The sequence below is a fragment of the Heterodontus francisci genome, unplaced genomic scaffold (genome assembly GCF_036365525.1).
Source record: "Heterodontus francisci isolate sHetFra1 unplaced genomic scaffold, sHetFra1.hap1 HAP1_SCAFFOLD_275, whole genome shotgun sequence".
Lineage (NCBI taxonomy): Eukaryota > Metazoa > Chordata > Chondrichthyes > Heterodontiformes > Heterodontidae > Heterodontus > Heterodontus francisci.
The window spans coordinates 1,275,445-1,289,859 of NW_027142264.1; the positions used below are offsets into that span (position 1 = coordinate 1,275,445).

A 14,415-nucleotide genomic window follows, 5' to 3' on the forward strand; every position below is an offset into this window, starting at 1 on the left:
ATGTGAGTCAGAATTAATGCCGCATTCACACATAGTCCCAGATAGTGACAGAGAGAAAATTCATAGCACATTCACACACAAAACCAGATACTGACAGATACAGAGTTAATATTGCACTTATACACAATACAGTTAGTCACAGATGCAGAATTAATCACCTATTTACAATCTGTGTTTGGTGTATTTATCTCCTGTTCAAATAAATCAGTCAGCAAGTTTGTACTGAACAGAATACCGACAGAATACTGTCTGTGTGATGTGCTGCAAATGTTAAAGCAAGGAATTCAACATTAAATAAGAGGTGGGGGTTGCATTTCAAACTGTGTTTGTGCTGCTTTAACACAGCTCTTTCTCGAGCAGCACCGCTGTTGTCAGAGCCAGGGAGCATTTTGACTGCGGGTGGATATCAGGCGGGAGTGTTGAAAGCTCCTGTCATTGGCAGGAATCACTTTGACTGGCGGCAAATCTTTGTATGGGATTTGGACAATGAGCCAGTCTGCGGTGCAGTGACGGACTGCTCGCCCAGCTGGAAGGTTGGGAATTTCCGCCGGCTGGGATTTCCGGCGGGCCCGGCGCTCTTTAAACCTCTCTCTCCTCCTTCACTTTGTCTGCAGTCGCTGCTTCTTCGCCGCCTCCGTCCCTGAAACATGTCGGAATCGAAAGCTCCGAGATTCAGCGATGCAGCAGTGGAGATTCTGGTGGAACAGGTGAGGTCCCGCAAGGAAGTCCCCTCGGACGGGAGGAAGATGCCCAGACAGACACTACGCCAGGCCTGGGAGGAGGTGGCCCTCAATGTGAATGCCAGGACTGATATCATCCGGACAGGGGGGCAGTGCCGCAAGAAGTTCAACGACATCACCCGCACTGCAAGGGTAAGACTCCCGGTCACTGCTCAGGGAGTGCGACACTGTCAGAAGTGCGTCCTTAACATGATTGGGTTAAACAAGTCACGTGTGACATGTACGATCTCACTGCTGGATTTGAACAGGAGCAGAGAAATAGTTTCTCCTTATTGACTGTATAAAAACCCGCCCAATTTGAACACCTCTATTAAATCTCCCATTATATTCCCCTGCTTTAAGGAGAACAATCCCAGCTTCTCCAGTCTCTCCACATTAACTGAAGACCCTCATTCCTACTATCATTGTGGTACATGGCTCTGCGGCTCTGTTGGTAACACTGTGACCTCTCAGTCACAACTCTGTGATTTCAGGTTCCACTCCAGGACCTGAGCACAACAAACTAACTTGACCCATCAATGAGCAAGTGCTGCTAAGGCCATGAGGAGCAGGTATATACCATATGGCCCCTGAAGTCTGCTCCAACCATCAATACAATCATGGCTGATCTTCTACCTCAGCTCCATTTTCCACCTGCTCCTCATATTCCTCGATTCCCTGAGAGTTTACAAAAGTATCAATCACAGTCTTGTTAATACACAAAAATAAAGCATCTGCAACCTTCTGAGATGTAGAATTCTAATGTTTCACACCCTCTGAGTGAATACATTTCTCCTCCTTTCAGTCCTGCAGGATTGGCCCCTAATACTGAGGCTGTGTCCCTGTGTCTAGATTCCCCAGTTGAAGGATAACCCCTCTCAGTGTCTGCCTTAGCAAACCCCTTCAGAGTTATATATGTTTCAATGAGATCATAGATTTATACAGCACAGAAACAGGCTGTTCGACCCATCATGTCTGTGCCAGCCATCAAGCACTTATCTATTCTAATCCCATTTTCCAGCACTTGGCCCGTAGCCTTAATGCTATGGCGTTTCAAGTGCTCATCTAAATACTGCTTAAATGTTGTCAGGTTTCCTGCCTCTACCACCCCTTCAATCAGTGTTTTCCAGATTTCTCCATCCTCTGGGTGAATGTTTCTTCCCTCAAATCCTGCCTAAACCTCCTGCCCCTTAGCTTAAATCTATGCCCACTGGTTATTGACCCTGCGCTTTTGAGGAACCCTCCAAGATATCATCCTTCCTTACTGCAGTAATTGACTTCCTGTTCAACAGTCCAATGCCACCTCCTCTTTCACACCCTCCCCTGTCACGCCTGAAGATTCTATACCCTGGAATATTGAGCTGCCTGTCCTGCCCTTCCCTCAACCATGTCACAGTGATATCAATAATATCATATTCCCATGTGTTAATCAACGCACGCAATTCATCAGCCTTACTAGTAAGACTCCTTGCTTTAAAACAGATGCAACCCAGCCTTGCATTATTCGCTTGTGCCATACCAGGTCTATATTTGCACTGCCTTCCAGTCTGACTCAATTGCTCTTCTATATTTGACTTGTATCACCACTACTGTCCCTCCACTCTGTATCACATCACCTGCCAAATTAATTTAGCCAGCACCGCCTCCCCCCCCCCCAAAAAAAAAAAAGAAAACAGCACTAACAAATCTCCCAGCAAGGATGTTGGCCCCATTTCGGTTCAGGTGCAACTCATCCAACTTGTTCAGGTCCCACCTTCGCTGGAAACAGACCGAGAGATCCAGCCAACTAACGCCCTCCCTCCTGCATCATCTCTTCAGCCACGCATACATCTGCTCTATCCTTCTATTCCTATACTCAGTAGCACATGGCACCAGGGGTAATCCAGAGATTGCAACCTATGAGGTCCTGCTTTTTAATCTGCTACCTAGCTCCCTAAATTCTTGTTACAGGACTTCATCCCTTTTTCTACCTATGCCATTGGTACGAATGTGAGCCACCCCCTCTCATTCTTCTAAACTGCCTAGAGTATGAGCACAATTTGCTCAGCATCTCACCGTAGGGCAACCCTCTCATCCGAGGTACCAACCCAGAACTACCTCCAGGGAAGTATATCCTTCCTTAGGTGCGGAGACCAAACTGCACACAGTACTCCAGGTGCGGTCTCACCGGGTCCCCATACATTTGTAAGTCAGTCAGAGGTGCCACGTTTCCGATGAAATGACAAAGAGAGATCCCGTCTGCCCTCTCAGGTGGATGTAAAAGATCCCATGGCCACTATGTGGAGGAAGAGCAGAGGGACAATTCTTCCCAATATTAATCCCTCAATCAACACCACAAAAGCAGATGATCGGGTCAGAATCACATTGCTGTAATTGGGATCTTGCTGTGCACAAATTGACTGCCGCTTTTCTTCTATTCCAACAGCGTATACACTTCAAAGTACTTAATTGGCGATAAAGCATTTTACAACGTCATTTGGTCTTCAAAGTTGCTATATAAATGCAAGCCCTTATCTTTGCTAGTATCTGCCATGGTACAGTAGGTCACCTTAGGGTTAGAAATGGTGGATTACAGTCCTGTTCCACAGAATTGAGAGCAGAATCTAGGTTAACACTGGTGTTTCCTTTTAGGTAAGATGTCAGACCATGGTCCTGTCCTCTCAGTTGGTGTAAACAATCCCATTGCACTATTTTGAAGATGAACAAGAGAGTTCACCTGGGTTCCCTTGGCCAACATTTATCCCTCAACAAACTGCACTGAAACACATTACCTGATCATTGATCTCAAAGTGGGACCACGCTGTTGGCAAATTGGCTGCCGCATTTCATACATTACAGCAGAGACGAGATTTCCAAGGTCCTCCATTGGCTCCAGACTGTTCGGGACATCTTGAGTCCTGAATGGTGCGATAAAAATGCACGTTTTCTTCCTTTATCTGGAGTTTCCCCAACACCTCTTCAGATTACAGCCTCAGACAGCAGAGACTAACTCCCTTCCACTCTCTCCACAGGACAAACTGGCACACAAGCCCAGGAAGAGGACCTGTATTCAGGAACTCACCCAGATGGAGCAAGAAGCTCTGGACATCATATGGCTCGGCAGCTGGAGAAGATTGCAGAATGACAGTGTTGGAGGCCGGTTGACACAGGGTGAAGACCTAATTCTCTAATCCTTTCTCTTCTGTCAAACAATCACGTGGACGTTGTGGCGCCCTGCACTCACATTGTGCTGCCCCCTCATCTTGCTGCTATCTAACCTTCCCATCACACACTGACACTTGCCCCTCTCCCCTCTGTTCCAGGTCTGAGCCATTACTTGGGTCCCGCTGTGTATGAGATGGAAGGGGACCAGCGAACAGAAAAGGCTTTGTAACCAGCTCCAAGATTCCAGTACATCAACACGGGATTCGCTGGTGGAAGAGATGTCCAGTTGTCAGGATGCACGGAGAGTGAATCATTCAGGAATGGTGAGCAGAAGCTGGCCATAGTGGAAAGGAGAGTGCAGGAGATGGATGGCCGAAGGGCAAGCTCAGCTTCCAGCTCTGCCGAAGAGCACACGGATGGAGAGTTCACCAGCCCAGCCTTTAAAATGAGGATCTTGAAAGTGCATCATCAACTGCTGGAGGCACTGGACAACCTGTCCAGGAACTGCCTCACCCTGTCTGAGAGGATGGAGGAGTCTGTGTCCATACTGGGTGATGCTCTGTCACAATACCTCACCACCTTGCAGTCACCAAGGAGCCTATGGTGAGCTCCACGGACGCCGCTGTGATGCCCCCTGTCCAGGATCCGGTGGTCCCCGACCTGGCATCGTTGATCGAGGCTCAAACAGGCGCCTTTCAGGCTCTAACCTGTACCGTCTCCTCCGGTTTGGAAAGGCTGGTTGGATATATTGACCGTGGCTTCGGTCGTGTCACAGCTCTGCTGCAGTCAACTCTCCCACCGGTCAGTGCTGAGTCCTGGCACCATGGGATTGGCACCGTGCACCTGGTGCATTCTGCCCTCTCTCGGGGTGACATTGCATCCGTGCCCGTGTCCATTCCACAACCCAGTGCGGCCACACGGCCAGGAAGCGGGCTGGACCAGACTGCACTGGGGACTGCAGTGATACTGCAGACTGTGAGCAAGACCCCTCAGACTCGGGTTCTGAGGGACCACAGACTATGAGCAACTATTAACACCTGATTGATGACAATCCACTCACAATCCTCACACTGAAACCATGGGAGCTCCTTTGGGAAGGACTTGAGTAGCAAAGAGTGTTGATATATTGTTAATAATGTTGGCATACGGTTTTTGTATACGTGATTTAAATATTAAATCTTTGAAATTCAGACTTTGTATTCCTGGAATGATGCATTGTCAGCAGTGAAGGAAGACTTGCATTTCTATAGAGCCCTTCACGACCTCAGTGCGTCACCTAACGCTCAACAGCCAATGAAGTTATACGGGAAGTGTAGTCGCTGTTGTGATGTGGGAATATCGGAAGCCAGTTTGTGCACAGCAAGATCCCACAAAAGCCAGATTCCAAAACCCAGATAATATGCTGCAGTAATGTTGGATGAATGATAAATATTAGGCCCCAGGATACCGAGGAGACCCCACCCCCCACCTGCCACTACTGCTCTTCTTCAGACTAATGCCATGGGATCTGTTACATCGACCTGACAGGGCAGATGGCGTCTTATTTTAATATCTGATCTGGTAGACGGTACTTCTGACAGAGCAGCGCTCCCTCAGTACTGGCACTGGAGTGTGCGCCGAAATTTCCGACTGAAATTGAATTCACCACCGTCAAAAAAGTGTTTGTAATTGAAACTGACTTTACAATCTAGAACTATTCAACTCGATAGATCACTTCTCTCAGTTTCTCTCAGTGTCTTCTGATGTAAGTAACCATTCACCGACTGTGATCCTGAAGGGAAATTTCTCAAACCAATCCTGGTGATAGTTGGGAGGGAAGAGGGTCTCAGTGTGTTTGCTGGGATTGTGTAGGAGTTAATCTATGAGGCAGCATTCGCAGATAAAATTAGTCGTTTGGTTGTTCAGAGCTTGAGTATTGCTGAAAATAGAGACATTTTGTCAAAGCTTTTCGTCTTGCACTCATCAGGACAAGCCGCAAGAATACCAATGTAAGGAGAAGCAAGAAATTATACTGTATAAGAAGAAAGTGCTGATTGGTTGGCAGGTGGACTCTTATTGGTAGAGGTGTTGCCATGGAAAATACAATAGTTTATGGTGACTGACAGTTAACTTTGTTTGAAATTTTCATCATGACTCAAATATCAGATTAATTCAATCAGAGTGATACACACGGTCACTGAGAGTATTAACCAACTGCCCTCAGCTGCCAGACTGCAGACAGCTCAACAGGCAAGAGAGGGTTAATCTGGAACGTTGTTATTTCTCTGTCTCTGACACATTTCCAAAGTGTGAGATTAATAATGTCCCTGTCTGTGGTGCAATATCTGTGAGGGGCAAGACTGCATCGCTTGTCTCTTCAAAGTGCAGTACCATTTGGAATCTGGGACTGCTCCTGTCCTCACTCTTGCCTTTCTCTTTCCTGATAGAAAGTTGATGGGAGATCGGAGGGGCAGTATCTCACCTGCAGTGATTCCCTGGAATGTATGGATAGGTGGGCAGTTACTGTGTCTGAGAGCACACCATCAGTGCTGTGTGTGAGACAGATATTGTTCCCCCCTATGATGTGCAGGTGAGTTTATCCATCCTAGTTTTGCCTGGACATCAGGACAGAACCTAACTGTCAGTGCCTGACTGTGCACTGTCTAGCAGAGCGCGGATTATTCACTACCTAACCCGTCCCTGAAAATTGTAAGTGTTGCTGTTCAAACAGTCTTGGGTGAGCCTGTACAGGAATACAGACATTAAGCGTGCAGGCACAGCAACCATTTAGGAAGGCAAAATTGCATGTCAGCCTTTATTAGAAGGGGGTTGGAGTAAAGGAATAAAGAAGTCTTGTTACAATTGTGCAGGCTATTTGTGAGACCACATCTGGAGTACTGTGTGCAGTTTTCATCTCAACATTTAAGAAAGGATATACTTGAATTGGAGGTGGTTCAGTGAAGGTTCAGTAAACCTTAGGGTGAGGGAGTTTCCCTAATAAGGGAGGCTGAGTATATTGATTCGATATTATCTGGAGTTTAGAGAATGAGAGGCAATCTCATTGAAACATGCAAGATTCTGAAGGAGCTGGATAGGGTAGACAATAAGAGATGGTATCCGCTGGTCGAGGAAGTAACACAGGGGGACACAGTCTCAGGATATGGGGCGATCATTTAGGAGTTGGATGAAGAGAAATTACTTCACTCAAAGGGTTGTGAAACTTTGGAATTCTCCACCCCATAGTGTTGTGGATTCTCTATCATTGAATACATTTCAGGTCGGGATGGACAGATTTTTGGTCTCTCATATAATCAAGGAATATGGCGAGCTGGCAGAAAGTGGAGAAGGAAACAGCATTCAAGGCGAAGTGGAGAAAGAAAGTGCTGAAAACACTCAGCAGGTTTGGCAGCATCTCTGGAGAGAGAACCTGAGTTAACGTTTCAGGTCAATGTGTGTGTGTTTGTGTGTGTGTGTGCGTGTGTGTGTGTATGTAGTGTTGGGGAATAGAAGAAGGAGCTAAGGTTGGAGAGAGAGAGAGAGTTGCTTTGTTTGAGTCAGATTGAAAGCCTGAGGAGGAACTGAGAACTGAGCACCCATTCCCTCTGTTGAAGGGCACGCTTTGATGTCACTGAGCTGGTAATCCAGAAGTCCAAGATAATATTTTGGGCACGTCGTTTCAAATCCCACCACGGCAGCTGGTGGAATTAAAATTCAATAAATTAACAGAAAAAAAATTCTGGAACTGAAAAATCTGTCACCTCATTTCAGAAATTGCACCAGAGAGGGGAGAGAGGAGATTTATGAGGATGTTGCCAGTACTGGAAAAATACAGCTGTGATGAAAGATTGGATAGGCAGTGGTTGTTCTCCTTGGAACAGAGGAGGCTGAGGGGAGATCTGATAGAGATGTACAAAATTTTGAGGGTCCTGGATAGAGTGGAGGTGAAGGGCCTATATATCGGACAAGATAGGTCAATGACGAGAGGGGCAAAGATTTAAAGTGATTGGCAGAAAGATTCGAGGGGAGATGAGGAAATGTTTTTCACCCTGTGGGTAGTGGGGCTCTGGAACTCGCAGACTGTAAGGGTTGGAAACCCAGGAACGCTCAACTCATTCAAAAGGTGCCTGAATATGCACGTCGAGAGCTGTAACGTGCTGGGCTATGGAACAAATTCTGGAAGATGGGTTAGTCTGGGTGGCTCGATTCACCGTTGGTGCAGACACGATGGGCCAAGTGGTCTCTTTCTGTGCCATAAACTTTCTATGATTCTATTATGTGATTCTATGAAAGCTAGTCTCAGGAATTGTGCCATGAAACTATCATCAATTGTCAGCAAAAAAATACATTTTGTTCACTAATGCCCTTTACTGATGTACATCTGCCGTCCTTACCTGGTCTGGCATACATGTGACTCCAGACCCACTGCAACGTGGTTTACTCTTAACTGCTCTATGAAATTGCCTCGCAAGCCACTCAGTTGTTAATTAGGGATGAACAACAAATACTGGCCTTGCCAGTGACGCCCACATCCAATACAAAATCTGTAGAGAAATTCCCTCTGCTCTGGAGAAGTCAGTGCAAGCGGGAATCCTGTTGAGATTCGAGCCAATGGAGTTAAGAGCACAGTAACTGGAGTAGACTGTAGACTGGAATGGAAGGAGACAGGTTGACCCGAGACAGGACTAATACTTTCTGTTCATTGTAACACGTGCTTAGTGAAAAGCCCAGGGCATCTGAAAATACCTGGCGATGGAGACCCAGTCTGTCAGGGTTTATACTTCGGTTCCATGATTGAGAAAGCGTTTTAAGCTGGAGATGGGGGCGCAGAGCGATCCGAGACCATTCTCTGTACTGTCTCTCTCCTCTCCCGCTCTCTGTTTAATCCTCACTTGGTCTACTCCCCTTCCTGCGCTCTATCTGTCCTTATTCGAAGGCAGTTCGGGGCAGGCTGTATTGAAAAAAAGGAGCCTGCAGAAGTTCCCATCTCATTCAATAGTGATTCGAGTGAAGGGGCGGCACAGTGGCGCAGTGGTTAGCACAGTAGCTTCAACGTCTCGGGTTCAATTCTGGGTACTGCCTGTGTGGAGTTTGCAAGTTCTCCCTGTGTCTGCATGGGTTTCCTACGGGTGCTCCGGTTTCCTCCCACATGCCAAAGACTTGCAGGTTGATAGGTTAATTGACCATTATAAATTACCCCTAGAATAGGTAGGTGGTAGGGAGATTATAGGGGATGTGGTAGGAACAAGGAATCAGTGCAGGATTAGTATAAATGGGTGATTGATGGTCGGCACAGACTCGGAGGGCTGAAGGGCCTGTTTCAGTGCTGTATATCTAAACTAAACATTTCTGGGAGAGGGGAAGGAGTCAAAGGACTGGGCAAAGCGGGAGCCAAGTGGCCACACAAAACTGCCTTCGTGATAAAATCACCAGCGCAGCAAACCGCCGACTGGCGGGATCTGAAATGGGAGATTTCACAACCTATCAGAGAGCCACGTTGTAAACGATCAATTAAGACATTGGTTTCGATTTACGAATCGTAGAATAAAAGCCCGCCAATTCCGATGTGGGACAGAAGTGAATTAATATAAAGTTTTACTTTTGAGACAATTTGATAAACTTCGTAATTTTTTCGAGTATTGCTGATAACAAAGACATTTGTCGAACATTATCCTCTTTCACTCATCAGGACAAATCTATAGAATACCAATGGAAAGACAAACAGTACATTTATACTATGTAAGGGAGTTCTGATTGGTTGACAATTGGATTCTGATTGGTAGAGACGTTGCCATGGAGAATGCAGCAGTTTATGGTGACTGACAGTTCACTGCCAATCAGAGTCAATGTGCCTGGTTTTATTTCAAGCAAAGCTTGGCAGTTATCTTATCTATTCTCATTGTCCTGTATTTTCCCCATAGCCATCTATTTTTCTTCCCTTCAGATAATTATTCAATTCTCTTTTGAATACCTCAGTTGAATCTGCCTCCACTACATTCTCAGGCAGTGAATTCCAGATCCTAATCACTCTCTACGTGAAAACGTTTTTTCTCCTGGTTGCTATTGCTTCTTTGCAATCGCCTTAACTTGGTGTCGACTCATTCTCGACCCTTCCACAAAAGTGAACAGTTTCACACTGTCTTTTCTGTCCAGACCCCTCATGATTTTGAATACCTCGATCAAATCTCCTCTCAACCTTCTCTTCTCCAAGGAAAAGAGACCCAGCTTCTCCATTCTATTCAGGTAACTGAAGTTCCTCATCCCTGGAACCATTCTCACGAATCTTTTCTGAAACATCTCTAATGGGTTAACATTCTTCCTGAAGTGTGGTGTCTGGAACTGAAACTAATACTCCAATTGAGACCGAATCAATGTTTTATACAAGTTTATCATGACTTCCTTGATTTTGTACTCTATTTATAAAGCCCAGAATCCTGTATACTTCATTAACTACTTTCTCAACCTGCTGTGCCACTTTCATTGATACGTGTCCTTAAAGCCCCAGATCCTACTGTTCTTGCACCCTCTTTCGAATTGTATTCTTTAGTTTATATTGCATCTCCTCATTCTTCCTTCAAAAATGTGTCACTTCTCACTTTTCTGTATTGAACATCGCCTGCTTCTTCTCCGCCCATTCCACCAGCCTGTCTGTGTCCCCTTTCAAGTTTACCACTCTCCTCCTCACAGTTCACAATACTTCCATGTTTTGTGTCACCCGCAAATTTTGAAATTGCGCCCTGTACATTCAGGTATAGGCCGTTAATATATATCAGGAAAAGCAAAGGTCCCAACACTGACCCATGGGGAACTCCACTATATAACTTCGTCCAGTCCGAAAAGCAACTGTCCGTCACTACATTCTGCTTCCCGTTGCTCAGCTAAATTCATATCCGGCCTGCCATTTCCCTTTTAATCCTTCGACTCTAACTTTGTTTATAAGCCTGTTATGTGGCACTTTATCAAATGCCTTTGGAAGTTCATGTACACCACATCCTTCACATTCCCCTCATCAACCCTCTCTGTTACCTCATTAGAAAAACTCAAGCAAGTTAGTTGAAGACGATTTGCCCTTTACAAATTCCTCCTGGCTTTCCTTAATTAATCCACCTTTGTTTAAATGACTATTAAATATTTCACAAATTATTTTCCTAAAACCTTTCCCACCACCGAAGTTAGCTTGTCTTCCTGTAGGTGCAGGGCTTAACTTTGCACCCTATTTTGAAGTAGGGTGTAAGATTTACAATTCTCCAGTCCTCTGGCACCACCAGTCTAAGGAAGACTGGAAAATTATTATCAGTGACTCAGCAATTTCCACCATCACTTCCCTCAGTATCCTTCGATGCATCTCGTCTGGTCCTGGTGCCTTATCAATTTTACATACAGCTAGCATATCCATTTCCTCCCCTTTATCAATTTTTAGTTTTGTCTTTCTCAAAGTTAAACGACGATTCCAATCAGAAGTGAGCATCGTCTTGTGAAAAGTGAGAGCCGGGCAGAGCCCTCAAACTGCCCCTTATTCTGCACTGTAATAATTGCACTCTGAGGTATTACACTGCAATAAGATGTTGTGAGTAAAGGCTGCATTTGCTGACAATGCAACCGTTAGGTGGCGCTGTATTTGCACATGAGGAATTGCAGCCTGTTCCACTGACACCTAAATGTCTGTGACATTCACGCAACTACCAGGATGAAAGATGGCGCTGCTCAATTTATCACAGGAAATGCTTCCGGCTGGTTAGTTCCAGCAAGCTCACCTTACATGAAGTTGGATGGAGGTCCAATAATATACTAGTATGGAGTATAGGATGCTAACTGTAATCCTCAGAGCCATTTCATATTCCAGTAATACCATTTAGTACAAAAGGAATGTTATGATTGAATTTCCATGTTCTGATATTTAGGGAGACAGTGAATTGGCAACCCGATCGATGGAGAATAAAATCGGGCAGAGTATAAAATGTGCTGGCAATTCATTATCCACTTTTTATATGTCAACACAACTAAATCACTCGCTCCAGACCTTGCTTCTCTCCTCCACTCCCCTGGTTGGTTGTTCCCCGCTCCTCGACCCCCCGCTCTCCGGCAACTCGCTTCCCACTTCCCCTCCTCCCCACAATGCTCCTGCTCTAGGCCACGCCGCTTCCCTCCTCTCGGCCACTCGCTCCCACGTTTAATTGTTCTCTGCATGCCTGCCGAAGAAGAAATGCATGCCATGAGGGGTGATGGGGTGACGGAGGAGCGAGTGGCCGAGAGGAGGGAAGCGGTACTGTCAAGAGCTGGGGTGGGGGAGCAGAGGGGGGGGGGGAGCTGGAGACCGGGGTGGCATGAAGCGAGGAGTGGGGAACAATCGGACATGGGAGTGGGGGAACAGCGAGGTCTGCAGCGAGTGGCCGAGGGAGGAGAAAGATACCCTCCAAGAAGATGTAAAGGCATTGGAGAAGTACAGCAAAGATTCACGAGAATGGCACTGGGATGAAGAACTTCAGTGATGAAGATATGTTGCAGAAGTTGGGACTGTTTTCCTTGGCGAAGAAAAGGCTGAGAGGTGATTTGATCGAGGTATTCAAAATCATGAGGGGTCTGGACAGAGTCGATAGGGGGAAACTTCCCACTCATGAAAGGATCGAGAACGAGAGGGCACAGATTTAAAGCAATTGGTAAAAGAAACAACAACGACATGAGGAAAAACTTCTTCACACAGGCAGTGGTTAGGATCTGGAATACACTGCCTGACAGTGTGGTGGAGGCAGGTTGAATCGAGGCATTCTAAAGGTAATTAGACTCTTATGTGAACAGGAAGAAAGTGCAGGGTTATGGGGAGAAGGCGGGCGATTGGCATTAAGTCAATTGCTCATTCAGAGAGCCAGTGTGGGCACGATGGGGCAAATGGCATTCTTGTGCTCTGTAACAGTTCTGCAATTCTGTCAGAAGGGATACCTCTCGCCATTATGGTTAAAACTGCTGCTTTAAGGTCAAAATAGATTATGTGCTTGACTTCACTCTATGGTAAAAAAGACACAAGCACTCAAGTGGGTCAGTTATTGGGTTATTAGGCTCTGCTTGCATAATTGTATTAAAATGATTGGAGTAGAAATGTGCCGGATCAGACAGTCCTCAAATCACTTTCAGACCTGGAAATCTCCCCAAACACCTCCACACTGGGATTAAATAGGGAGCTCCCACAGCCCTGTGATGATGGAGGATTGGTTAAGGGGATGATTGTGATTGGTAGTTTGAAAGTTATGGCAGTGTTTTATTTAAGGGTCTCGCTCTGATTGGTCTATTTAGACATCCATGCCACCGTTGTGTTTATTTTACCATTGACTATGTACTTGTTGACCTTTCTGCCAATGGGAACAGTTTCTCCCCATTTGCTATGTCTGGATCTCTCTTGAGTTTCAACACTTCGATCAAATCTCCTCTTATTCTTCTTATCAGAAATAGCCCATCAGTGTCAGAAACTCCAAAATAAAAGCAAAATACTGCAGATGCTGGAAATCTGAAGTAAAAACAAGAAATGCTGGAAATACTGTGCAGGTCTGACAGCATCTGTTGGAGAGAGAAGCAGTGTTAACGTTTCAGGTCAGTTCAAATGAATGGTCACTATCTGAAACGTTAAATCTACTTCTCTCTAAACAGATGCTGCCAGACCTGCGTTCTCTTGGTTCAGGTCCCCTGTTGCTCCATCGATCGGGTTCGGGGGGGGAGGGGTGGGGTGGGGAGCGGTGGGCTGGCAATCACCGAGGCCCCTTGAACGCAGGCAAGACCTGGCATGGTGGAATCCAGCGTCGCCCCCCCCACCACCAACTCCCCCACAACTCTAGCACCCCGCCCCCTGCCCACTCCACTCCACAGCCACAGCAATATGCTTCACGCTTAAATGCCCTGCGACATGGACTGGCAAGCCACTCAGTTCTCAAGGGCAATTAGGGATGGACAACAAATGCTGGCTTTGCCAGTGACGCCCACATCCCATGAAATAATTTTTTAAAAAGGCTGATATCTGCAAAGTGAAGCCATCGCTCACATATAGAACTGGATACTGAAAGGAACTATGTGAGTCCCAAATTCATATACAGTACCAGAGACTGATAGATCCAAAGTGAAGCCATCATTCACAGAAAGAACTGGAGACTGAAAGACACAGAATAAGTCCCACTTTCACATAAAGAACCAGAGACTGATAGATACAAAGCGAAGCCATCATTCACATATAGAACTGGAGACTGAAAGAAACAGAATGAGTCTCACTTTCACATAAAGGACCAAAGAGAGATAGACACAAAGTGAAGCCATCACTCACATATTGACCTGGAGAGTGAAAGTAACTAGGTGAGTCCCACAGTCACATACAGTACCAGAGACTGATAGCTACAAAGTGAAGCCATCACTCACATATAGAACTGAAGACTGACAGACACAGAATGAGGCTCACATTCACATACAGTACCACAGACTGATAAATACAAAGTGATTTCATCACTCACATATAGAACTGAAGACTGACAGACACAGAATGAGGCTCACATTCACATACACGACCACAGACTGATAAATACAAAGTGATTTCATCACT

The 14,415-nt window shown here is 45.9% G+C and overlaps 1 protein-coding gene across 1 annotated transcript; it reads left to right on the plus strand.

Moving 5' to 3' along the window:
• Positions 1 to 607: 607 nt before the first annotated feature.
• On the plus strand, positions 608 to 4,092 carry LOC137366870 (myb-related transcription factor, partner of profilin-like). The gene is made up of 3 exons (XM_068028443.1): positions 608 to 872; positions 3,731 to 3,869; positions 4,022 to 4,092. Exons 1-3 carry the CDS (start codon positions 648 to 650, stop codon positions 4,090 to 4,092), a joined length of 435 nt encoding a protein of 144 aa, XP_067884544.1. The 5' UTR covers positions 608 to 647.
• Positions 4,093 to 14,415: the final 10,323 nt, after the last annotated feature.

What these genes read in the sequence shown, in the direction of transcription:
- LOC137366870 (XM_068028443.1), top strand. Translation starts at nt 648, where the DNA reads ATGTCGGAATCGAAAGCTCCGAGATTCAGCGATGCAGCAGTGGAGATT. An exon ending in ACATCACCCGCACTGCAAGG is followed by an intron (nt 873 to 3,730) that starts GTAAGACTCCCG and finishes CTCTCTCCACAG; the next exon opens with GACAAACTGGCACACAAGCC. An exon ending in TGGAGGCCGGTTGACACAGG is followed by an intron (nt 3,870 to 4,021) that starts GTGAAGACCTAA and finishes CCTCTGTTCCAG; the next exon opens with GTCTGAGCCATTACTTGGGT.